This window comes from Oncorhynchus mykiss, chromosome 18 (assembly GCF_013265735.2).
Source record: "Oncorhynchus mykiss isolate Arlee chromosome 18, USDA_OmykA_1.1, whole genome shotgun sequence".
NCBI classification, from domain to species: domain Eukaryota; kingdom Metazoa; phylum Chordata; class Actinopteri; order Salmoniformes; family Salmonidae; genus Oncorhynchus; species Oncorhynchus mykiss.
In genome coordinates this window covers 51,543,887-51,568,294 of record NC_048582.1, presented here as the reverse complement: position 1 = coordinate 51,568,294, position 24,408 = coordinate 51,543,887, and the positions used below count along the sequence as shown (strand labels likewise).

Sequence of the window (24,408 nt, the reverse complement as noted above, 5' to 3'; positions counted from 1 at the left end):
GGAGCCAATTTGTGTGCGTGAGTTCTGGAAAGAGTTAAGTTGGAACAGGGGAAATTGATATACCCTATCATTTCTCTACTCATTCTACCTTCCTTATCTCGCTTTCTCCCTGTTTCTTCTCAACCCTGCATTCTAATACCCTATCATTTCTCTAGTCCCTCTGCCTTCATTATCTCCCCGTCTCCTCTCAACCACCCTCCCAGCCTTGCATCCCGTCTCCCTGTTTCTTCTCAACCCTGCATTCTAATGACCCCTGTCCCATTCACTGAATCATACGTTTCTCGTTTTTTCCTCATTCTTTCTCTCTCCCACTCGCTCTCACACTCAATGCCTCTGACTTTCTCTTTCCTTTTCTTTCTTTCTGTAGTGCTCTGTCTTTTCGCCCATCTCATCTCTCTCTCTTTCTCTCTCTTCATATCTCTAGCTCTCTCCTACTTTCCCTTCCTTCTCTCTCCCCACCCCTTCTCTCTCTCTCCATCCTTTCTCTCTCTCCATCTCCTCTCTCCCCACCCTTTCTCTCTCTCTCTCTCCATCCCTTCTCTCTCTCCATCCTTTCTCTCTCTCTCCATCTCCTCTCTCCCCACCCCTTCTCTCTCCTTCCCTTTCTCCATCTCTTCTCCTCTGTGTGGTAGGCTCCAGAGCCAGCCAACCAGCCAGGTTAGTGTGAGGGAGGGTTGTATTGTTTTGATGGTACCAGGTGTGCGGAGCTCAAGTACAATCTGCCTTCCACTAATACCTGCTCTCTCCTGAGAGATTCAATCAGGCCCAGACACAACCAACTCCTCAGCTAAAAGGGCTGCTCTGTGTGGTGTGGTGTGGTGTGGTGTGTGTGTGTGTGTGTGTGTGCATGTATGGGTGTGTGTGTGATAGATTGTGAGAGCCTCTGTTACTAAGCAGAACATAACCTGTTATAAACTTTCAGATTATTTATTTCTCTCTGGCCTGTGGTCTCTCTCTGTCTATAGGGAGTCCCCACCCCTATTTTTCTGTTTATCCCTACCCACACTCTCTCTCTCTGTATGAGGACAGACTGTAGTCTCAGCAGTAGTTACAGACAGTGTTATTTAGCTCATTGGGTTCCATCAATATGGTTGAGAGTGTTCTTCCTCCTGGCTCCAGGCTGGTTGACTCACAGCAAAGAGCCATTTATCTCCTTCTTATAGTCGAGCCATTTACCATCATCACAGGACACCTGAGTGGTGTTCTATAACTGACCTACCTGTCATACAGTGCCTTTAGATAGTATTTCCACATTTTGTTGTGTTACAGACATTGAATATCCCTTTGAGCATGGTGAAGTTATTACACTTTGGATGGTGTATCAATACACCCAGTCACTACAAAGAAACAGGCGTCCTTCCTAACGCAGTTGCCAGGTAGGAAGGAAACCGCTCAGGGATTTCACTATGAGACCAATGGTGACTTTAAAACCCTTACCGAGTTTAATGGCTGTAACAGGAGAAAACTGAGGATGGATCAACATCATTGTTGCAGAGTGAAGAGAAGGAAGCCTTTACGTAATAAAAATATTCCAAAACATGCATCCTGTTTGCAACAAGGCACTAAAGTAATACTTCAAAAGATGTGGCAAGGAATTCACTTTTTGTCCTGAATACAAAGTGTTATGTTAGGGGCAAATCCAATACAACACAGTACTGAGTACCGCTCTCCATATTTTCAAGCATAGTGGTGGTTGCATCATGTTATGGGTATGCTTGTCATCATTAAGGACTGGGAAGTTTTTCAGTATGAACAAGAAACAGAATGGAGCTAAACACAGGCAATATCCTAGAGGAAAACCTGGTTCAGTCTGCTTTCCACCAGACACTGGGAGATGAATTCACCTTTCAGCAGGACAATAACCTAAAACACAAGGTCAAATATACACTGGAGTTGCTTCCCAAATGACAGTGAATGTTTCTGAATGGCTGAGTTACATTTTGTGAATTAAATCTGCTTCAAAATCTATGGCAAGACTTAAACATGGTTGTCTGGCAATGATCAACAACCAGTTTGACAGAGCTTGGAGAATTTAGAAAATAATACCTTGCAAATATTGTACAATCCAGGTGTGTCACGCTCTTAGAGACTTACCCAGAAAGACTCACAGCTCTAATTTCTGCCAAAGCTGATACACTTATGTATACTTATGTAAATGTGATATTTCTGTATTTCATTTTCAATAAATTTGCTAAAATGTATAAAAACATGTTTTCACTTTGTCATTATGGGGTATTGTGTGTAGATGGGTGAGAAGAAAAAAGATACATTTAATCAATTTTAAATTCAGGCTGTAGCACAACAAAATGTGGTACAGTGCCTTGCGAAAGTATTCGGCCCCCTTGAACTTTGCGACCTTTTGCCACATTTCAGGCTTCAAACATAAAGATATAAAACTGTATTTTTTTGTGAAAAATCAACAACAAGTGGGACACAATCATGAAGTGGAACGACATTTATTGGATATTTCAAACTTTTTTAACAAATCAAAAACTGAACAATTGGGCGTGCAAAATTATTCAGCCCCCTTAAGTTAATACTTTGGAGCGCCACCTTTTGCTGCGATTACAGCTGTAAGTCGCTTGGGGTATGTCTCTATCAGTTTTGCACATCGAGAGACTGACATTTTTTCCCATTCCTCCTTGCAAAGCAGCTCGAGCTCAGTGAGGTTGGATGGAGAGCATTTGTGAGCAGCAGTTTTCAGTTCTTTCCACAGATTCTCGATTGGATTCAGGTCTGGACTTTGACTTGGCCATTCTAACACCTGGATATGTTTATTTTTGAACCATTCCATTGTAGATGTTTCTTTATGTTTTGAATCATTGTCTTGTTGGAAGACAAATCTCCGTCCCAGTCTCAGGTCTTTTGCAGACTCCATCAGGTTTTCTTCCAGAATGGTCCTGTATTTGGCTCCATCCATCTTCCCATCAATTTTAACCATCTTCCCTGTCCCTGTTGAAGAAAAGCAGGCCCAAACCATGATGCTGCCACCACCATGTTTGACAGTGTGGATGGTGTGTTCAGTGTGATGAGCTGTGTTGCTTTTACGCCAAACATAACGTTTTGCATTGTTGCCAAAAAGTTTAATTTTGGTTTCATCTGACCAGAGCACCTTCTTCCACATGTTTGGTGTGTCTCCCAGGTGGCTTGTGGCAAACTTGAAACGACACTTTTTATGGATATCTTTAAGAAATGGCTTTCTTCTTGCCACTCTTCCATAAAGGCCAGATTTGTGCAATATACGACTGATTGTTGTCCTATGGACAGAGTCTCCCACCTCAGCAGTAGATCTCTGCAGTTCATCCAGAGTGATCATGGGCCTCTTGGCTGCATCTCTGATCAGTCTTCTCCTTGTATGAGCTGAAAGTTTAGAGGGAGGGCCAGGTCTTGGTAGATTTGCAGTGGTCTGATACTCCTTCCATTTCAATATTATCGCTTGCACAGTGCTCCTTGGGATGTTTAAAGCTTGGGAAATCTTTTTGTATCCAAATCCGGCTTTAAACTTCTTCACAACAGTATCTCGGACCTGCCTGGTGTGCTCCTTCCTTCTTCATGATGCTCTCTGCGCTTTTAACGGACCTCTGAGACTATCACAGTGCAGGTGCATTTATACGGAGACTTGATTACACACAGGTGGATTGTATTTATCCTCATTAGTCATTTAGGTCAACATTGGATCATTCAGAGATCCTCACTGAACTTCTGGAGAGAGTTTGCTGCACTGAAAGTAAAGGGGCTGAATAATTTTGCACGCCCAATTTTTCAGTTTTTGATTTGTTAAAAAAGTTTGAAATATCCAATAAATGTCGTTCCACTTCATGATTGTGTCCCACTTGTTGTTGATTCTTCACAAAAAATACAGTTTTATATCTTTATGTTTGAAGCCTGAAATGTGGCAAAAGGTCGCAAAGTTCAAGGGGGCCAAATACTTTCGCAAGGCACTGTATGAATGCTTTCTGAAGGCAATGTATAATAACACTCGTTCTCCTTTCAACATGTTACCTCCTGAAGCTGCCTGCTAAAAATGTGAAATAACCACTGGAGAAATGATACGAGATTACTGTCTGTTTAAGGAGGAAACAGGAAGAGAGAGAGAGGTAGAGAGGGGTAGAGAGAGAGAGAGAAAGTGAAAGAGAATGTGAAAGAGAAAGAGGGAGAGAGAGCGAGAGAGAAAGAGAAAGAGAAAGAGGATGTGAAAGAGAGAGGGAGAGAGAGAGCGAGAGAGAAAGAGAGAGCGAGGGAGAGAGAGAGCGAGAGAGAGCGAGGGAGAGAGAGAGAGCGAGAGAGAAAGAGAGAGAGCGAGGGAGAGAGAGAGAGCGAGAGAGAAAGAGAGAGCGAGGGAGAGAAAGAGAGAGAGCGAGGGAGAGAGAGAGCCAGAGAGAGCGAGTGAGAGAGAGAGAGCGAGAGAGAGAGCGAGAGAGAAAGAGAGCGAGGGAGAGAAAGAGAGAGAGCGAGGGAGAGAGAGAGCCAGAGAGAGCGAGGGAGAGAGAGTGAGAGAGGGAGAGAGAGAGAGCGAGAGAGAAAGAGAGAGAGTGAGGGAGAGAGAGAGCGAGAGAGAGAGAGAGAGAGAGAGAGAGAGAGAGAGAGAGAGAGAGAGAAAGGTTGTTTAATAATGCAGTATGATTATGCTCTCACAGATGGAGAGATGGATAAAAATAGCTCCACCACGATGAGAGAAGCTAGGAGGAGAGAGGGGATGAGGGAGGGAGAGGGGGTATGAGGGAGGGAGGGAGAGAGAGAGTCAGTGCCGCCTCTAGCCTTTTGAGGGCCCTAAGCGAGATTTGTTTGGGGGTCCCTCCCACCTCGTGAGCAAAACAGTTTTGACAGTGGATACGTTTCCTGCAATTCTACATATTTTGCCAAGGGGTGTAGAGAAAGTGTTGCTGTTTTAAGCACACTTTCTACAATTCTTCACATTTTGCCATGACTTATGCCATGGTCATGTGATGTCTGTGTGAGTGACTAACAAAATCAACAGGGGCCCCCTGGAGGTCAGGGCCCTGAACACATGACCTGCGTGTCGGTAATTTGGTGATGATTATGCCTACTACAAGGTTTAGATAGCTGGCTAGACGACCTCACCTAGCAACCTACATTTTTTTTGCTGAGATGGGCTAATTGAGTGACTGACATAACAAGTGGAAACTGCTGGTGCACTACCCGACTGAGTTCCTTTTTGGTCGGGTGCCACCAAGTGACCGCAGGGCCCTGCACTCAGCGCATGATCTGCGTATAGGAAAAGGCGGCTCTGGAGAGTGGGATGCAGAGAGGGAGAGGGGGATGGAAGAAGAGAAACAGAAGCGGGAGGGAGGGAAGGAGAGATGGTAGGAGAAGGAGAGGGGAGCAAGGTTGAGAGAGAGAGGGAAGGAGGAGAGAAACAGAGGGGGAGAGAGGGATGGAGAGAAGGTAGGAGAAGGAGAGGGGAGCAAGGTTGAGAGAGAGAGGGAAGGAGGAGAGAAAGAGAGGGGGAGAGAGGGATGGAGAGAAGGTAGGAGAAGGAGAGGGGAGCAAGGTTGAGAGAGAAAGGGAAGGAGGAGAGGAACAGGGGGGAAAAGAGGGACAGAGAGAAGGAGAGGGGGAGTGAGGGGGAGAGAGGGTGAAATGGAAGGAGACCTGGTAAGGTGAGGTAGAGAGGCAGAGGGATATAAATAGAATTTGCGAAATAAGTTGAGACAGAGAGAGGTGGGAGGGACTGGGAGAGAGCGAGATAAAATGGAAAGGAAATTGGAATGAGAAAGGGAAGGAGGGAGGGTAAGGAGAGTAACATGAATAGGCCTATATTTAGAAAGGTCATGTATCAGTCTCCTGATCGTTCCCCTCCTGTGACCTAACACTTAAATCACACATGAGGAACAATTAGCACACACCGTATTATCTGTCAAATACATTTAAGACACACACAAGCACATACACACACACAACAAGCTGGTAGTGTAGAGGTTAGGGAGGAGGGTTGCCGGGTCAAATCCCAGATCTGACAGGAAAATCTAGTGGTAAATGATTCTAATTACCATCTCCAGCCACAGTGGTCTTGAGCAAGGCACTCAACCACTGAAAGAATGGTTCTAGGAGTGCTGCACCATGGCTGGCCCTGTGGCTCCAAACACTTGAATGTGTATCTCCAGGGATTGTGTTGAAAAGCAAAAAAGCTACGTTCTCTTTAATGGACAAATGGACAAATGGACAATAAAGTATTAATGGACAGTTTTCTTCTTCTACACAAACATGTACACACAACTCTGACCAACACGCACGCCTGACGCATGCGCGCACACACACACACACACACACACACACACACACACACACACACACACACACCCCACCCCACCCCACCCCACTCCATCTCACCTGGTCCCAAGGACAGAGGATCCCCCCAGAGAACATGAAGAGGTAACCCATGGCAACCAGGCAGGCCCATATAAGGAGGGAGAAGAGGCGGAGCATGCGGTTGAAGACGGACTCTATGCAGACCAGGATGAAGATGGAGAGGAAGAGGAAGAGGGTGGTGGGCACGGTGATCAGGAACGCTAGGTGGTCCTCCATGTTCTGGAGAGAGAGAGGGAAGGAGAGCGGAAGGGAAGTAAAGAGAAGGAGAGAGGGAGAGAGAGACAGAGGGAGCGGACGGGGGGAGAGAAGGGAGGGTGGGGGAGTGGAGGGAAGTAAGACTAGGAGAGAAAAACTAGACTTTTTGTGTCCTCAATTCCTGAAGGAGACAGCTTCACACCGCCTCTCCCTCTGCTCCCCCCTCAGAACTGTAAATAGCTCCTTCAAGCCTATAGAACCAGTGTGTGTGTGTGTGTGTGTGTGTGTGTGTGTGTGTGTGTGTGTGTGTGTGTGTGTGTGTGTGTGTGTGTGTGTGTGTGTGTGTGTAAAAATTGGTTTTGGTTTTGTGTTCAATTCCCGCAGAAATCACATACACCTAGCCAATTAAAAATGTTTGCACTCATTGTACAGACAGACAGACAGACAGACAGACAGACAGACAGACAGACAGACAGACAGACAGACAGACAGACAGACAGAGACCAGAGAAGGTGCTACTATGTCACTTCTATCCTCCCACTGTCACTGTCAGCATTTAAAACCTGTCAACACACAACACAACACCCTCTCTCACACACACGCACGCACGCACGCACATAACCGGAAGGTTGCAAGATCAAATCCCCGAGCTGACAAGGTAAACGTCTGTTGTTCTACCCCTGAGCAAGGCAGTAAGAATGTGTTCTTAACTGACTTGCCTAGTTAAATAAAACACTATCAGGCTACATTGACATGACCCCACCTGGCTACTGTGTGTGTCTCCCCCAGGTTAAAGTGACAGGTAGCCTGATGGTGTGGTATTGTAGTCAGAGGTCCATTGGCAAGAAGATCCCTCTAGAATCAAGGTGACATTTGATGTTTTTGTAGGTCTCCAGAATGTCGGGAGGCGGCGTCAAAATTGTCCACTGGAGCAAAAAAAGAGCTTGGATTTAACCCAGATCTATATAATGAGAGACTGTAATTTAGACCACTGCACCCTCCACAATGAATTAACAAAGCCAATCAAATGCTAAACTAAACCCTGGAGTTGTTTTTCTAAACTCAACCAATTAGAATTAATGCATGAATTTAATTAAGCCAATTGCAAACCCTAACCAATCAGAATGAATGCCTAAATTGAACCCTATCCCAACCCTAACCAATCAGAATTAATGCCTAAATTGAACCCTATCCCAACCCTAACCAATCAGAATTAATGCCTAAATTGAACCCTATCCCAACCCTAACCAATCAGAGTTAATGCCTAAATTGAACCCTATCCCAACCCTAACCAATCAGAATTAATGCCTAAATTGAACCCTATCCCAACCCTAACCAATCAGAATTAATGCCTAAATTGAACCCTATCCCAACCCTAACCAATCAGAGTTAATGCCTAAATTGAACCCCATCCCAACCCTAACCAATCAGAATGAATGCCTAAATTGAACCCTATCCCAACCCTAACCAATCAGAATTAATGCCTCAATTGAACCCTATCCCAACCCTAACCAATCAGAATTAATGTCTAAATTGAACCCTATCCCAACCCTAACCAATCAGAATTAATGCCTAAATTGAACCCTATCCCAACCCTAACCAATCAGAATTAATGCCTCAATTGAACCCTATCCCAACCCTAACCAATCAGAATTAATGCCTCAATTGAACCCTATCCCAACCCTAACCAATCAGAATTAATGCCTAAATTGAACCCTATCCCAACCCTAACCAATCAGAATTAATGCCTAAATTGAACCCTATCCCAACCCTAACCAATCAGAATTAATGCCTAAATTGAACCCTATCCCAACCCTAACCAATCAGAATGAATGCCTCAATTGAACCCTATCCCAACCCTAACCAATCAGAATGAATGCCTAAATTGAACCCTATCCCAACCCTAACCAATCAGAATTAATGCCTAAATTGAACCCTATCCCAACCCTAACCAATCAGAATTAATGCCTCAATTGAACCCTATCCCAACCCTAACCAATCAGAATTAATGCCTCAATTGAACCCTATCCCAACCCTAACCAATCAGAATTAATGCCTAAATTGAACCCTATCCCAACCCTAACCAATCAGAATTAATGCCTAAATTGAACCCTATCCCAACCCTAACCAATCAGAATTAATGCCTAAATTGAACCCTATCCCAACCCTAACCAATCAGAATTAATGCCTCAATTGAACCCTATCCCAACCCTAACCAATCAGAATTAATGCCTCAATTGAACCCTATCCCAACCCTAACCAATCAGAATTAATGCCTCAATTGAACCCTATCCCAACCCTAACCAATCAGAATTAATGCCTAAATTGAACCCTATCCCAACCCTAACCAATCAGAATTAATGCCTAAATTGAACCCTATCCCAACCCTAACCAATCAGAGTTAATGCCTAAATTGAACCCCATCCCAACCCTAACCAATCAGAGTTAATGCCTAAATTGAACCCCATCCGAACCCTAACCAATCAGAGTTAATGCCTAAATTGAACCCCATCCCAACCCTAACCAATCAGAGTTAATGCCTAAATTGAACCCCATCCCAACCCTAACCAATCAGAGTTAATGCCTAAATTGAACCCCATCCCAACCCTAACCAATCAGAGTTAATGCCTAAATTGAACCCCATCCCAACCCTAAACTAATCAGAATGAATGATTTTCTGTTTTACTTTAACCAAGTCGTAATTAATGCCAAAATCAAGGCAAGTCAAAACCAGCCACTAGGGGCAACAGTGAGCATTAGTACAATCTAGTAGGCTTGGGTTTTGTTAGGGCATTGTGGACATGGATGGCGGTGTAATTTGAGGGTCTTATGTTCAATCCCAGTTACTGGCACTGAGGTGTAAATAAACTATTTGAAATTTGGAGAAACGTGCACAAATGTCTAATTTTGCAGTGAGACTGTGAGAGCCTGTTGCCTTAGAGGAGGCCAGATGGAGGTCAAGGCCTAATTCTCTGACATCCAGAGTACAGGGTCTGAATCAAATATTTACCCTTCCCTTCTGACCCTCTAAGAGTTTATCAATTATAGAACAATACAGAAAAGTCCATCATTTTCCAAGTGAGGAACATTTTGCATGAGCACATTGAGAGCCTAGAATAGTATCAGAAGTCCCTGCATATGGTGATCCTGTGAACAGTAGAATACAGTCTATCATTCTGCAGCTTTATGATTTGTATTTCATGATTCTATGGTAGAATAATGTTGTTCTGTGATGATTCTATGGTAGAATAATGTTGTTCTGTGATGATTCTATGGTAGAATAATGTTGTTCTGTGATGATTCTATGGTAGAAAACACTGTTGTTATAAGGTTCTATGGTAGAATAGTGTTGTTCTGTGATGATTCTATGGTAGAATACACTGGTGCTCGCTGGTTCTATGGTAGAATAATGCTGCTCTGTGATGATTCTAAGGTAGAATACACTGGTGCTCCCTGGTTCTATGGTAGAATACACTGGTGCTCTCTGGTTCTATGGTAGACAAGTGCTGTTCTGTGATGATTCTATGGTAGAATGCAGTAATGTTCTAATATGCTTCAATAGAGTTCCATTTGATTGATTTATTTGGTAATTTAGCAGACCCTCTTATCCAGAGCAACTTACAGGAGCAATTAGGGTTAAGTGCCTTGTTCAAGGGCACAGACAGATTTTTCACCTAGTTGGCTCTGGGATTCAAACCAACAACCTTTTGGTTACTGGCCCAATGCTCTTATCTTCTACTGCTAGGCTACCTGCCGCCCCTCTATGGTTGAATAGATTGTTGCTCTACGCTTCTATGCTAGAACACATGGGTGCTTTATATTTCTATGCTAGAACACATGGGTGCTCTATATTTCTATGCTAGAATACGTGGGTGCTTTACATTTCTATGCTAGAACACATGGGTGCTCTATATTTCTATGGTAGAACACATGGGTGCTTTATATTTCTATGCTAGAACACATGGGTGCTTTATATTTATATGCTAGAACACATGGGTGCTCTATATTTCTATGGTAGAACACATGGGTGATTTATATTTCTATGCTAGAACACATGGGTGCTTTATATTTCTATGCTAGAATAGGATGGCGCTCTACGTTTCAATGCTAGTATAAGTATGAGTCGGGGGGTGTTTGGAGCCAGGCTGAGGTGAAGGGGACATATTGTTAGTGGGGTAGAGAAATGCATTAACAGCAGTAAATTTACTCAGGGGACTACTAGCTAGCTACTGACTTCCCAAGCGTCACAGAGAACAAACACCCAGAGAGAATTATAATGAGCTTTAAATATATATACACTCACAATGCATACACAGAGCGCAGACACACATGTACATACGTATCTACGTACGCATGCACAACACACACAACAAACACACCGCTACGGTCACAGCCATTAATACCAATGCTCATTTCATCCCTAAACCACGCTCATGAATATTTGATCCTGTGTATAAAAGACCAATTAATGCAGTGACTCACTAACTGTGTGATTAGCAACATAATGCCTTAGTTTACCTTTGTCACACACACACATGCCCGCAGGAACACACTTGCAGACACACACATACATATGCACACACCAGTGGTGTGTATTCATGGATGTCAAAGGAAGTCAGCCCCCCCCCCCCCCCCCCCCCCAGGTAGCCTAGCATAACAAAAAAATTGCCAGGTAGCCTAGGATAACAAAAAAATAGCCAGGTAGCCTAGGGCAACAAAAAATAGCCAGGTAGCCTAGCATAACAAAACAATTGCCAGGTAGCCTAGGATAACAAACAAATAGCCAGGTAGCCTAGGGCAACAAAAAATAGCCAGGTAGCCTAGCATAACAAAAACATTGCCAGGTAGCCTAGGATAACAAAAAAATAGCCAGGTAGCCTAGGACAACAGAAAATAGCCAGGTAGCCTAGGACAACAGAAAATAGCCAGGTAGCCTAGGACAACAGAAAATAGACAGGTAGCCTAGGACAACAGAAAATAGCCAGGTAGCCTAGGATAACAAAAAAATAGCCAGGTAACCTAGGGCAACAAAAAATAGCCAGGTAGCCTAGCATAACAAAACAATTGCCAGGTAGCCTAGGATAACAAAAAAATAGCCAGGTAGCCTAGGGCAACAAAAAATAGCCAGGTAGCCTAGCATAACAAAAACATTGCCAGGTAGCCTAGGATAACAAAAAAATTGCCAGGTAGCCTAGGACAACAGAAAATAGCCAGGTAGCCTAGGACAACAGAAAATAGCCAGGTAGCCTAGGACAACAGAAAATAGCCAGGTAACCTAGGACAACAGAAAATAGCCAGGTAGCCTAGGACAACAGAAAATAGCCAGGTAGCCTAGGACAACAGAAAATAGGCAGGTAGCCTAGGACAACAGAAAATAGCCAGGTAGCCTAGGACAACAGAAAATAGGCAGGTAGCCTAGGACAACAGAAAATAGCCAGGTAGCCTAGGACAACAGAAAATAGGCAGGTAGCCTAGGACAACAGAAAATAGCCAGGTAGCCTAGGACAACAGAAAATAGCCAGGTAGCCTAGGACAGCAGAAAATAGCCAGGTAGCCTAGGACAACAGAAAATAGCCAGGTAGCCTAGGACAACAGAAAATAGCCAGGTAGCCTAGGACAACAGAAAATAGCCAGGTAGCCTAGGACAACAGAAAATAGCCAGGTAGCCTAGGACAACAGAAAATAGCCAGGTAGCCTAGGACAACAGAAAATAGCCAGGTAGCCTAGGACAACAGAAAATAGCCAGGTAGCCTAGGACAACAGAAAATAGCCAGGTAGCCTAGGACAACAGAAAAGAGCCAGGTAGCCTAGGACAACAGAAAATAGGCAGGTAGCCTAGGACAACAGAAAATAGCCAGGTAGCCTAGGACAACAGAAAATAGCCAGGTAGCCTAGGACAACAGAAAATAGGCAGGTAGCCTAGGACAACAGAAAATAGCCAGGTAGCCTAGGACAACAGAAAATAGCCAGGTAGCCTAGGACAACAGAAAATAGGCAGGTAGCCTAGGACAACAGAAAATAGCCAGGTAGCCTAGGACAACAGAAAATAGGCAGGTAGCCTAGGACAACAGAAAATAGCCAGGTAGCCTAGGACAACAGAAAATAGCCAGGTAGCCTAGGACAACAGAAAATAGCCAGGTAGCCTAGGACAACAGAAAATAGGCAGGTAGCCTAGGACAACAGAAAATAGCCAGGTAGCCTAGGACAACAGAAAATAGCCAGGTAGCCTAGGACAACAGAAAATAGGCAGGTAGCCTAGGACAACAGAAAATAGCCAGGTAGCCTAGGACAACAGAAAATAGGCAGGTAGCCTAGGACAACAGAAAATAGCCAGGTAGCCTAGGACAACAGAAAATAGCCAGGTAGCCTAGGACAACAGAAAATAGCCAGGTAGCCTAGGACAACAGAAAATAGGCAGGTAGCCTAGGACAACAGAAAATAGGCAGGTAGCCTAGGACAACAGAAAATAGGCAGGTAGCCTAGGACAACAGAAAATAGCCAGGTAGCCTAGGACAACAGAAAATAGGCAGGTAGCCTAGGACAACAGAAAATAGCCAGGTAGCCTAGGACAACAGAAAATAGCCAGGTAGCCTAGGACAACAGAAAATAGCCAGGTAGCCTAGGACAATAAAAAACAAAAGCGTGTACTGTATGAGTCACAGACCGTTTCGACAACATGAAAGAGAGGATGATGGCATTGGTGTTTCTCTAGTAGGGATAGTCAACATATTTTTCTTCTTGCACGCACACGCACACGCGCACACGCACACGCACACACGCACGCGCACACACACACACACACGCACACAGAAATCAGAACCATGGACATGATATTTAGCTTACATTGATGGGACTAAATAGTTTTTGGTATCTTCTAGTTGTCACTGTATTAGACTAAGCAGAGGTGATTTGATGATGTTGAAGTTGAAATGGTGCTGGAATAGTGGAGGCAGCTGCTGTTTTCTTTATGACTTGCGGTAACTCTCCATGGTTCTAAATCAATAGTTGTTTAGTGGTCCGAAAATGTCAGAAAACATTAACTTGTTTACCATGCTGTAGGTCATGTAACTGTCTGTTACATTCAATACACTTTGTGGACTTCACTGGATAGAGGTTGCTATCCAGTTTTGTGAAAAAACAAAGGTGTGCTTGAGTTTATTCTGCCACTGTCTCTTCATATTGTCTCAGTCTGAGGCCTATATATCACGGTGTCAAGGCATATGAACTAACAGGTTATAGAGCAAACAACCCAATTAGCACAACACAGGTTGTAAAATTGCTTTTTTTCTGGCTTCCCCAGTCATTTTACCCACGCACTGCTATTGACACACACACACACACACACACACACACACACACACACACACACACACACACACACACACACACACACACACACACACACACATACACACATACAAGCAAACACACATGCTTGCAGGAACCCACATGTGTACATACACCTACACATGCGCACGCACACGCACATGAACTCACAAACTGAACAGCTCATCTCTTCCCGGTCTGTAACTAAATAACTGAATAGTCCTGCTCTTTCACCACTTTACTGCTCTCATTAAGCCTATCTGTGGTGAAAACACCTGCCATTTGCACATTTCATACTGTTAACTATTTAAAACCATTTACAGCTATTTAAGCCTATTTTGCAGGCAGGATAAAGAGAGAGGGGGGAGATTACCAGCTGCCGTTCTCTACAAGAACAATTACCTCCCTTTTACCTCCGACTGACTGAATCCACCTTTATAAGGGGGGAAGAGGGAGGGAACATTATCAGCAAGAGGGAAGGGTTCGTGCATGTGTGTTTGCATACCGCCATATGTGTGTGTGCGTGTGTAGAGGAATAGCATAGGTGCATGATTTATTTAAAAAAAAATATCCGACACATGATGCAGATTATTAGACATATCTCGCCTCTCCCTCCCTGTCATGTTTAATGGACAGCCACCATTGTAGAGCCTAGAGCTTTCTATTCTAGAAGTGTTACAACATGACAGTGTGAAGTGTGAAAGTGTCAGAGTGTTAAGAGTGCCACAGTCTGTGTGTGTGTCTGTGTGTGTGTGTGTGTGTGTGTCTGTGTGTGTGTGCGTGCGTGCGTGCGCATGTGTTTGACGGTGTGTGAAGTGTGAAGACAAGTGTGTGAAGAAGACTATCACAGATCACTGTCTCTTCCTGGGATATCTTGGAATAGAGACAGAGGGTGCAGCAACATCAACAACAACAGAAGTGTCCAGACTAATGTTGCGGGGGTCAGCTGTTTGTTCACCCGCATCCGCCCGCAATTGCTAATAACCCATCCGCAAGCGCCAGACAATCAGCGACTGACTATATGTGACAAAGTGAAAATCTGAGGCCCGCAACTGACCCTAACCCGCTAATATACATTACAAGACCAAAAGTACGTGGACACCTGCTCGTCAAACATCTCATTCCAAAATCATGGGCATTAACATGGACTTAGTGCCCATTAGACATTTGACAAACTGAGGTGACATCCTATGACGCTGCCACGTTGAAAATTACTGAGCTCTTCAGTCAGGCCATTCTACTGCCAATGTTTGTCTATGGAGATTGCATGGCTGTGTGCTCAATTTTATACAATGAGTGTGGCTAAAATAGCAGAATCCACTAATTTGATGGGGTGTCCACATACTTTTGTGTATAGTATATAAACAATGTTTTTGTCCACATACTTTTGGTCATGTAGTGTAACTGCAGGGACTGCGGGTTATGACTCAACCCTCACAACACGAGTCCAGACAAGGGTTTCACCATTACAGTAGAAACCCACACTGACATTAATAAGTAGTTCAACAGTCAAATCTGTTCCAATATACAGGAAGGCATACAGTAGTTCAACATTCTAACTATCTGTTCCAATAGCAGTCAATTTTTATAACCAGAGATTTCCAGGGTGTGGAAACATAAACAAATGGACTAAACAGGGAAATAAATAGCAACCTATAATGGGTGGCTAGTATTCTGTCACAATGCGTTACCCCCTGAACTGTATAATGCACACACACAGTCTGGTACAATTACTACATTATCCCTTTTTTCCATGTTATCACTTGGTTACACACACACACACACACACACACACACACACACACACACACACACACACACACACACACACACACACACACACACACACACACACACACACACACACACTTTTAAAGCAATGCAACCTCAGGACTATATGAGAGAGCAATCTTCAGGGATATTTTCTCTGAAAACACAAGATAAGCTTCGATAGGAAATGAGAGACTTCCTGAGATACAGCACAGGCAGGGTTTCAGGGTAAAACTTCACGACACACACACGCGCAAAGGCACAAACGTACACACACACAAACGTATGAACATGCGAGCATGCACGCACCCACACACACACACAGAAAATCTCAGATCAGTTGTTTTTGTGTCTGACATTTCAGCAGTACTAGTGGTGCTTTGGTTAGGCTTCTGTGGATGTACTGACCACAAAAACATCAACATCCTCTTCATGTTTCCACAGGTACACAGACTGCATTAAACACAACTCTTACTGGAGTGCTTTCTGTCTATTGTTTGTTTGCTAGTATGTAAGATATGTGACAGAAACAGAGGAAAAGAGCGAGAAAGGAAAGAGAATATCAGGGAGAGAGAGGTGAGGTAGAGAGAGAGCAGAGATAGAGACTCAGGGCCAGTTCCAGCCATAAGCAACAAAAGTGGTTACTTAGGGCCCCCGGCTGCTAGGGGGCCCCCGAACCCCAATTTTTTTTTAGGAACTCGGTCAGGGTCTATAGTAGTAGAATACACAAGGTGCAATTTCTAAAATGTTTAGATTGGTAGTTAGCCTAGCCAGCTATCTAAACTTGTGGTAATCATGGCCGAAAACCGACCGGGCATTCAGGGCACGTGCCCAGGGGTCCCCATTGATTTGGCTCATCATTCCTACTCAGATATAATGTGGAACTGCCCCCCACCCAAATCTCTCTTGGGGCCCCCAAAAGGCTAGAGCCAGCAAGGAGAGACGGACAGTATTTGATTGTGCCATTCTTGTTGGCTGATGGGTAACGTTACTATAACATTCCTACTGGAACAATACATGAACCATAGAAATATTTACACAGTAATGACAATAATACACAGGTTGTTATCAATAAACGTCCCAATAAGGTGCAGAACATTTGTTTTGCCTGCTGGGGTGAAGGGAGAACCCCAGTTCCGCTAAAACTATTGACAACTGCTTGCGGTATTCAAGGGATTGTTTAAGAAATGTTACAATTATTTGGTTGTAATATGATCACCTATTTAAAAGCAGAACTACTAATTTAATATTTTTACGTACAATGCAATTGTGCACATTTAGCTCTATTTAGCTCTACAGCATATCGCTGCATGCCTTTCGTAATTAGTATTTATGTCATTTCGGAGGGTAGCCTATCTTGTTGACATGTAGGTCTAGCTAGCTAGCTAAGCAAACAACTTCTGTCATTTAGCTTGGTTCATCAGAGATAGCTAAGGCTTTTGTAAAGAGATGGACATGTAGTAAGATTTATTTTGAGTCTAAGCCTGCCCTAGTGGTCTGTCTGATTACTGTCAGCTGGGAAGCAAATCAAACAATATTTAGATAACTAGCTAGCTAGCTAACCTAGTTGTATACACTGAAAGTTAGCTTATTACCTAGCTGGCCAAATTGACATGATCTGTCATTAGCTAGTTATTCAATTTGACTTGGTCCATCAATCAATGTCATGTCTGTCTCATTGCACAGCAGCAACAGTGATTTTAAAAGATCTTAAAACAATGTAAATAAGGGGATGGGGATAAATATATTAGCTATACTAGGTATGTTGGTAGGAGAAAAGTTTCTAGCTAGCTTGCAAACATTTCTCTAGGTACCTAGCTACATTATATGGGAAAATGCTGCTTGATAGGCAGAGCCTACAATGGATGGAAAATGTATATAAACTATACATACTTGTCAGGTATAGCTAGTATACTTGTATTTATATCAAATGTTTTAAATCAAATGAAATGGTGGCTTATATTGAGAGATAGAGGTGTGCTCCAGCGGTGTTTTGCGCTGTAATGCACGCGAGCAGTTTACGGGCTTTTGCCCTCCCAGCTGAGAATGGAATGTTTGAAGTGGAACGAGATACGACGTCATTGATAACAACCTGTGAGGCGACATCATAATCAATCATTCAGGGTTTTTGCCAAGAGTGTTATTCCAGGAATGTTTTTGACTAGGTAAAAGGAAACATTCTAAGAACAACCCACTGTGGTTCTGTTGCTGGAGTGTTCCTGGAATAGATCAGAGAGAGAAGACTGAAGAAATGGCATGAAGATACATCTAGAAACTAACAGCTAGCTTTGATTATATAATAGCATTCTGGCAGCCTGATAATATGAGATGGCTGGAGTTTTTATTTAACACAGTGCATGGCAGAGTTCAACTCAGTATAATGTATTCCGTCCTGTGTTGCTCATTTGGTAAGAGCATGGCACTAGCAATGCCAAGGTTCTGGATTTCTGTTCCCACTGGAATCATACATAAAGATGTATGCATTCATTATACTGTAAGCCACTTTAGATAAAAGCATCTGATAGGTTTATATGATTACTAAGCCTATGTTACAACTTTCTTTCCTTCAGAGGCAATAAAGAAGGAATTGTTGTTGAACAGTTACATACAGTACATGCTCCACATTGACCCACTTATACATGCTATATTGTCCCAGTCCTTGATAAATCTCCCATAGTCAACCCTCTAGTGGCAGAGAGACCTACGGTTGAATCCCACATTGAATCACACTATATGTTATTTTTTTCACATCCATCCAGAACTATCATGAGTTATGAATTGATATTCTGCTGTTACATTGAAAACAGCTTAGGACCCTTCTGGCTCTGTTGCTGATGCTGCAATACTCTAACTTTTCTGCTGCGGTGGCGAGGTGTGTGTGTGTGTGTGTGTGTGTGTGTGTGTGTGTGTGTTAACTGTGGGAGGCGAGACGTGTTATAACACTCTGCAGAGGAAAAACACATCAATGGACTGAATGATAAATCACACAGTCTGACCGTGTCTCTCTCTCTTTTCATCACTCTTCCTTTCTCTCTCTCTCCACCCTCTCTCGCCCTGTTCATCTCTCATTGTCACATACATGCTGAGACGCAAACAATAGTGAACACACTTCAGTAATAGGCAGCGCTCTTCAAGTGTGTGTGTGTGTCCCACAGCATAAACAGCACTTGAAATAAGCCCTGTTGTCATATTCTGCACCACTCCAATCAGTCAACACAGCTCTGCATTTTATATCAACATGACACACACACAGTCCCTCCATCCCAACACACACACAGTCCCTCCATCCCAACACACACACACAGTCCCTCCATCCCAACACACACACAGTCCCTCCATCCCAACACACACACAGTCCCTCCATCCCAACACACACACAGTCCCTCCATCCCAACACACACACAGTCCCTCCATCACAACATTCACACAGTCCCTCCATCCCAACACACACACAGTCCCTCCATCCCAACACACACACAGTCCCTCCCCAACCCGCTTCTCCACACACACACACACACACACACACACACACACACACACACACACACACACACACACACACACACACACTCACTCACCAGTCCAGAGGCAAAGAACACAGCCAGTAGAGCGAGGCATGCTCCCATCACTATGAGCAGTAGGAACACGATGAGAGGGTGTTGTTGGCTCATACGGTAGTAGGACTCATACAGCCAGTCCTGGGTCTTCTGTCCCGGCACACCCACACACACCTGTCCCTGTGTCGGGGTCTCCCCAAAACCTACAAACACATCCCCCAGGGCATCTCCTCCCTCTCCCCCATCTCCACCCTCTCCCCCGCGCTCCAAAAGGTAGCGCCCCCGTGTCCGTAAGGCCTCCTGCCACATGGTAGCGACTTTGGGGTGTGCGCAAAACCCACTATCCCAGTCCAAACCCACTAGCTCTTTCTCTTTTTCCTCCTCCTCTTCCTCTTTGTGGAGTTTTGTTAGATAAACAAACAAATCAAGACTCCTTTCCTCCTCCTTTTCCTCCTCCTCTTCTCTTCTCTTCTTTCCTCCTCTCCCTAGTCCACCTAGTCACAATCAAATCCTGAATCCCTCTGTGTACTGAGCCTTTTCCTCTTCCTTCTCCTCCTCTTCCTCAATGAGTCTGGTCAGACAAGGAAAAAAAAGACAGTTCCTTCTTTCTTCCTCCTGTCCCTGGTTTATTACAGAGAGAGGTTGTCTCCACGTGTAGCACACTGCTGCTGCTGCTGCTCCTAGGCAACATGTTCCCTCGTCAGAGGGGAGAGAGAGACTGAGAGAGAGAGAGAGAAAGCGTGTGCGTGTGTGTATTTGTGGGAGAGAGAGAGAGAGAGAGAGAGAGAGAGAGAAAGAGAGAGAGAGTATGTGTGTGTCTGTGTCTAGTGTGTGTGTGTGTGTGTGTGTGTGTGTGTGTGTGTGTGTGTGTGTGTGTGTGTGTGTGTGTGTGTGTGTGTGTGTGATTGCGGAAGAGAGAGAGAGAAAGAGAAGGAGGAAAAGTGTCAAAGTGGCTCAGAGAGATGGAGCGAAAGGAGAGAGAGGGAGAGTCAGAAAAAGGGGGCAAGAGAGAACAACAGTGTGAAAGAGACTAAGAGCCAGACAGAAGGAGAATGTAGCACTAGAGAGTCAAACAGGGAGGCAGAGAGAGAGATAGGGGTTGGTATAGAGGGGGTTGGGAGAAAGAGAGAGGGATAGGGGTTGGTATAGAGGGGGGTGGGAGAAAGAGAGAGGGGTAGGGGTTGGTATAGAGGGGGTGGGAGAAAGAGAGAGGGGTAGGGGTTGGTATAGAGGGGGGTGGGAGAAAGAGAGAGGGGTAGGGGTTGGTATAGAGGGGGGTGGGAGAAAGAGAGAGGGGTAGGGAGGGATGTAAGCTGTGCTAATGTGAGAGGAGTGAGGGAATAAGGGAGATTTGGAAAATAAAGACTGAACAGAGAGGATGAGATGCTACATACAGTATGTAACAGCTGGAGAATGAATGGAAGAGACAGAGAGAGACAGAGAGAGAGAGAGGGAGAGAGAGAGAGACAGAGAGAGAGACACAGAGAGAGAGAGACAGAGAGAGAGAGAGAGAGAGAGAGAGAGAGAGAGAGAGACAGACAGAGACAGAGACAGAGAGACTAAGGAAAATGGGAAGGTGTGCAAGATCTGAAAGGGAAAAGCAAGAGAGAGAGAGAGAGAGAGGGAGAGAGAGAGAGAGAGAGAGAGAGAGAGAGAGAGAGAGAGAGAGAGAGAGAGAGAGAGAGAGAGAGAGAGACAGAGAGAGACAGAGAGAGACAGAAAGAGACAGAGACAGAGACAGAGACAGAGACAGGTTGAAATTTAAAGGTAATTTTCAATTGAGATGACATGTGCATAGTTTACCGTAAATGCAGTTTCTGTGAACGCGGGAACATTGCCTTAAAATTGAAATTGTGCTATAGTGCTGGACTTCGGCATTATGGATTGAATTCAGCCCTATAGAATAATAGATTGAGTGTAGAATGAAAGAGACAGGGATCCCAGGTTGTCGTGACTCATTCTACAATATGTCCCGTGCCACACTCTCCTCCCTCCCTCCCTCCCTCCCTCCTCGCTTCTTTTATGCCCTCCCTCCCTCCCTCCTCGCTTCTTTTATGCCCTCCCTCCCTCCCTCCCTCCCTCCCTCCCTCCCTCCCTCCCTCCCTCCCTCCCTCCCTCCCTCCCTCCCTCCCTCCCTCCTCCACTCTTCGCTAGCTTCTTTTACGCTCTCCCTCCCTCCCTCCCGCCCTCCCTCTCCACTCTTCGCTTCTTTTACGCTCTCTCCATTTTTTTCTGTATCTCTTTCTCTCTTCCTCACTCATTTTACTTTCATGTCTCCACCACATGACAATATCTGAGGTGTGAAAACTGTCATCCGTAAGATTATTCATTCATCTATTCTCTAATTCTCTCTCTCTCGCGTCTGACGTTTTCACAATTGATGAGCTAACCTGTATGATGTCATTGCTCACACTTTATTTCAAATCCACACTGCACCAAATGTGAACCAGCTGAAGTATGCATTCCATTCCATTTTCACAGATACACCTGATTTCTACGATGTCATGCATTGTGCTCAAGGAATGGCATTCCATTTTAGCAATATTCCTGTTTTATACATGATTTGAAGCTAGATTTAAAAAGTCAAATTCTTCCAAATCAATGGCGATATCTCATGAGTTGAGTTTACTGGGAATGTTACAGACTGTGGCTCTAAGTGTGTTTGAAACGTATTTGAACTAAGGTAATTCCAATGGTGGTACACTGTAGTACACATTGTGATTGAGAGGCTATTTTGGTGAAATTGGCAATGTTCTAAAACAGTGGACCTGTCCCAGTGATGCTGGTAAATGTGTGGAAGGGCTCCCGAGTGGCGCAGTGGCCTAAGACACTGCATCTTAGTGCAAGAGGTGTCACTGCAGTACCTGGTTTGTTCGAGGCTGCATCACATCCGGCCGTAATTGGGAGTCTCATAGGGCATTGCTCAATTGGCCCAGCATCGTCCGGGTTTGGCCGTCATTGTAAATAACTGACTTGCCTGGTTAAATAAAATAAAAAATAACTTTTTCTGTCCAAGACACCAGTTCTCTCCTGTTGACTCATACAGTTCTGTAGTTCATTTCTTCAATGGGTTCACTGTCTGATAGGTACAGAGTGTGTGTGGGTTGGTTATTCTATCCTTGAGGGGATCTTAAATCCCCAAAGGTTCCCACAAGGATAATAAAATAAGGGAAATTATGCCTTATGGGGATGTGGGAAATGTCCCCACGAGAACAAAGGCTATTTTAAACATAGGGGTTAGGTTTAGGGTTAGGGGTTAGGAAAAATAGGATTTTGAATGGAAATTAATTTTAGGTCCATACGAGGATAGAAGAACATGACATGTGTGTGTTTGTGTGTAAGTGTGAGAGTGTGTGTGTGTGTGTGTGTTCGTGTGTGTGTGTTCGTGTGTGTGTGTTCGTGTGTGTGTGTTTGTGTGTGTGTGTTCGTGTGTGTGTGTGTGTTCGTGTGTGTGTGTGTGTGTGTTTGTGTGTGTGTGTGTGTGTGTGTGAGTGAGTGAGTGAGATAGAGAGAAAGTGAGAGAGTGTGTGTTCGAGAGAGTGTGTGTGTGTGTGTGTGTGTGTGTGTGCGTGTGTGTGTGCGTGAGTGAGTGAGAGAAAGTGAGAGAGTGTGTGTGTGTGAGTATGTGTGTGTGTATGTGTGTGTGTGTCTAATTGGACTCACTCAGTTCACACTGGTTCTCTCTATACTGTAATTTCATGATGTGTCACATATGGGAGTATGAGTGACAGGGTTCTCTGTTAAGTGAATCTAATTAGCAACACATCTCTATCTATCAGCTTAGGAACATAGAAAGCTGCTGTAACTGTAGGCTGTTAGTTGCATCCATTGCATTTAATTGATGTAAATCCGTTGGTTTAATCCATAATCCTTTACATTATATGATAAGCTCAAATCCACCTTCAAGCATATGCATTTGACATGATTTGAGCTAGAGTCAATTTATAAAAGACACACTTGAAGGAAACAGGGTACCATTTGGGACACAACCTAAATGTAAGTATATACAGTATAATAAACATCATGTAATGTAGTATCTAACCCAGGCTGCATGTGTCCCCATCATTTATAAATATTATATATCATGGTGTGGAGAGTGACCTAGAAAACCACTGGTTTTGTGTGTGTGTGTGTGTGTGTGTGTGTGTGTGTGTGTGTCTTCCCTAGACCATTGGTGTCAGCTCACCTGTGATTAAACCATCCTTTGGACAGTGTGGTAAATTGATGGGTTGGGAATCAATTACACTGTTGTAGAGATATACCTAAAGAGAGAGATACCTAGAGAAAGAGAGGTGGGAGAGAGAGATAGAGTGAGGCAGAGGTGGGAGAGAGAGAGAACGAGAGAGGTAGTGAGCTCATGGGCTCCTGAGTTCTTAGTTCTTCTGCTAAAATATAGATTTAAAGTTGGATAAATGTCGATAAACTTGATTTTTTTTCGTAAAGTAACCTTCAATCCAAATCAAAACGATTTACCTAAAACTTTGATTTTGGTCCAAATTACATGAATGAACTATTACTATCAAGGACTATTAAGAAAAAACGTCTAACAAACCAAAACCTGCAGAAGAAACACAGAGGAACCTGGAAATACCATCCAACACAACACTGAGTGAGTAATGTTCAGTCTGAACCTACTTCTGAAGGAGAAAAGTAAAAGACAATAATCTCTAGGTCATTTTGTTGTATTAAGATGAATAAATAAGGCTACTAAGCTACCAAACTGCTAGGACAGAACTGACCTGGCTGCAACTTCAATTAGCACTGAAGTTTGAAGTGAGGTGTGAAAACTCTTGAAAATACATAGCCCCAATGGCTTATCCCTGTGGAGAGGTCATTACAATACAGTACCCCATGGATATAAAAAAAAATAACACTGCATGGAATAAATACGAAAAATGCTCCTCAAGGACGATCCAGAGAAACTATTTGCTGACTGCTACAAAGAGGGGAACGTAAGCAACTTAATTTTCCACAAAGACCATCCCCTGGAATGGCACAGTGCTATAAGAGCACACTACCCCTATGTCAAGAGAGAGGGTATTGTCCCAGGCCAGACACTCAGAATACTAGACATTGAGGAAATTGAAACAACTTGTAGACTTCAACGTGTACATGTCTGAGACAGTAATGGGGCAGGGCATCCTCAAGCAGGACTTTTACGGGATCAAAGAGAGGGCACAGCAGGAAAATCTCTCTCTCTGCGATGACTCCCCCATCCTGAGTCAGTCTG

General features: G+C 44.0%; 1 protein-coding gene across 3 annotated transcripts in view; it reads right to left on the bottom strand.

Annotated features, from left to right (window-relative positions):
* The window catches only part of LOC110496472 (adenylate cyclase type 2), a 93,630-nt gene extending 73,728 nt beyond the window's left edge, over positions 1-19,902 (bottom strand). For 2 of the 3 annotated variants that reach the window (XM_036953050.1, XM_036953052.1), the window contains exons 1-2: positions 19,200-19,898; positions 6,352-6,549 (exon numbers count right to left, since the gene is read on the bottom strand). In XM_036953050.1, coding sequence (XP_036808945.1) covers positions 6,352-6,549; positions 19,200-19,487 — 486 coding nt within the window. In that variant the 5' untranslated portion in view covers positions 19,488-19,898. Of the gene's footprint in view, positions 1-6,351; positions 6,550-19,199 lie in introns of all 3 variants that reach the window. The other variant, XM_036953053.1, reaches the window with a different exon arrangement.
* Between the last annotated feature and the right edge of the window lie 4,506 nt (positions 19,903-24,408).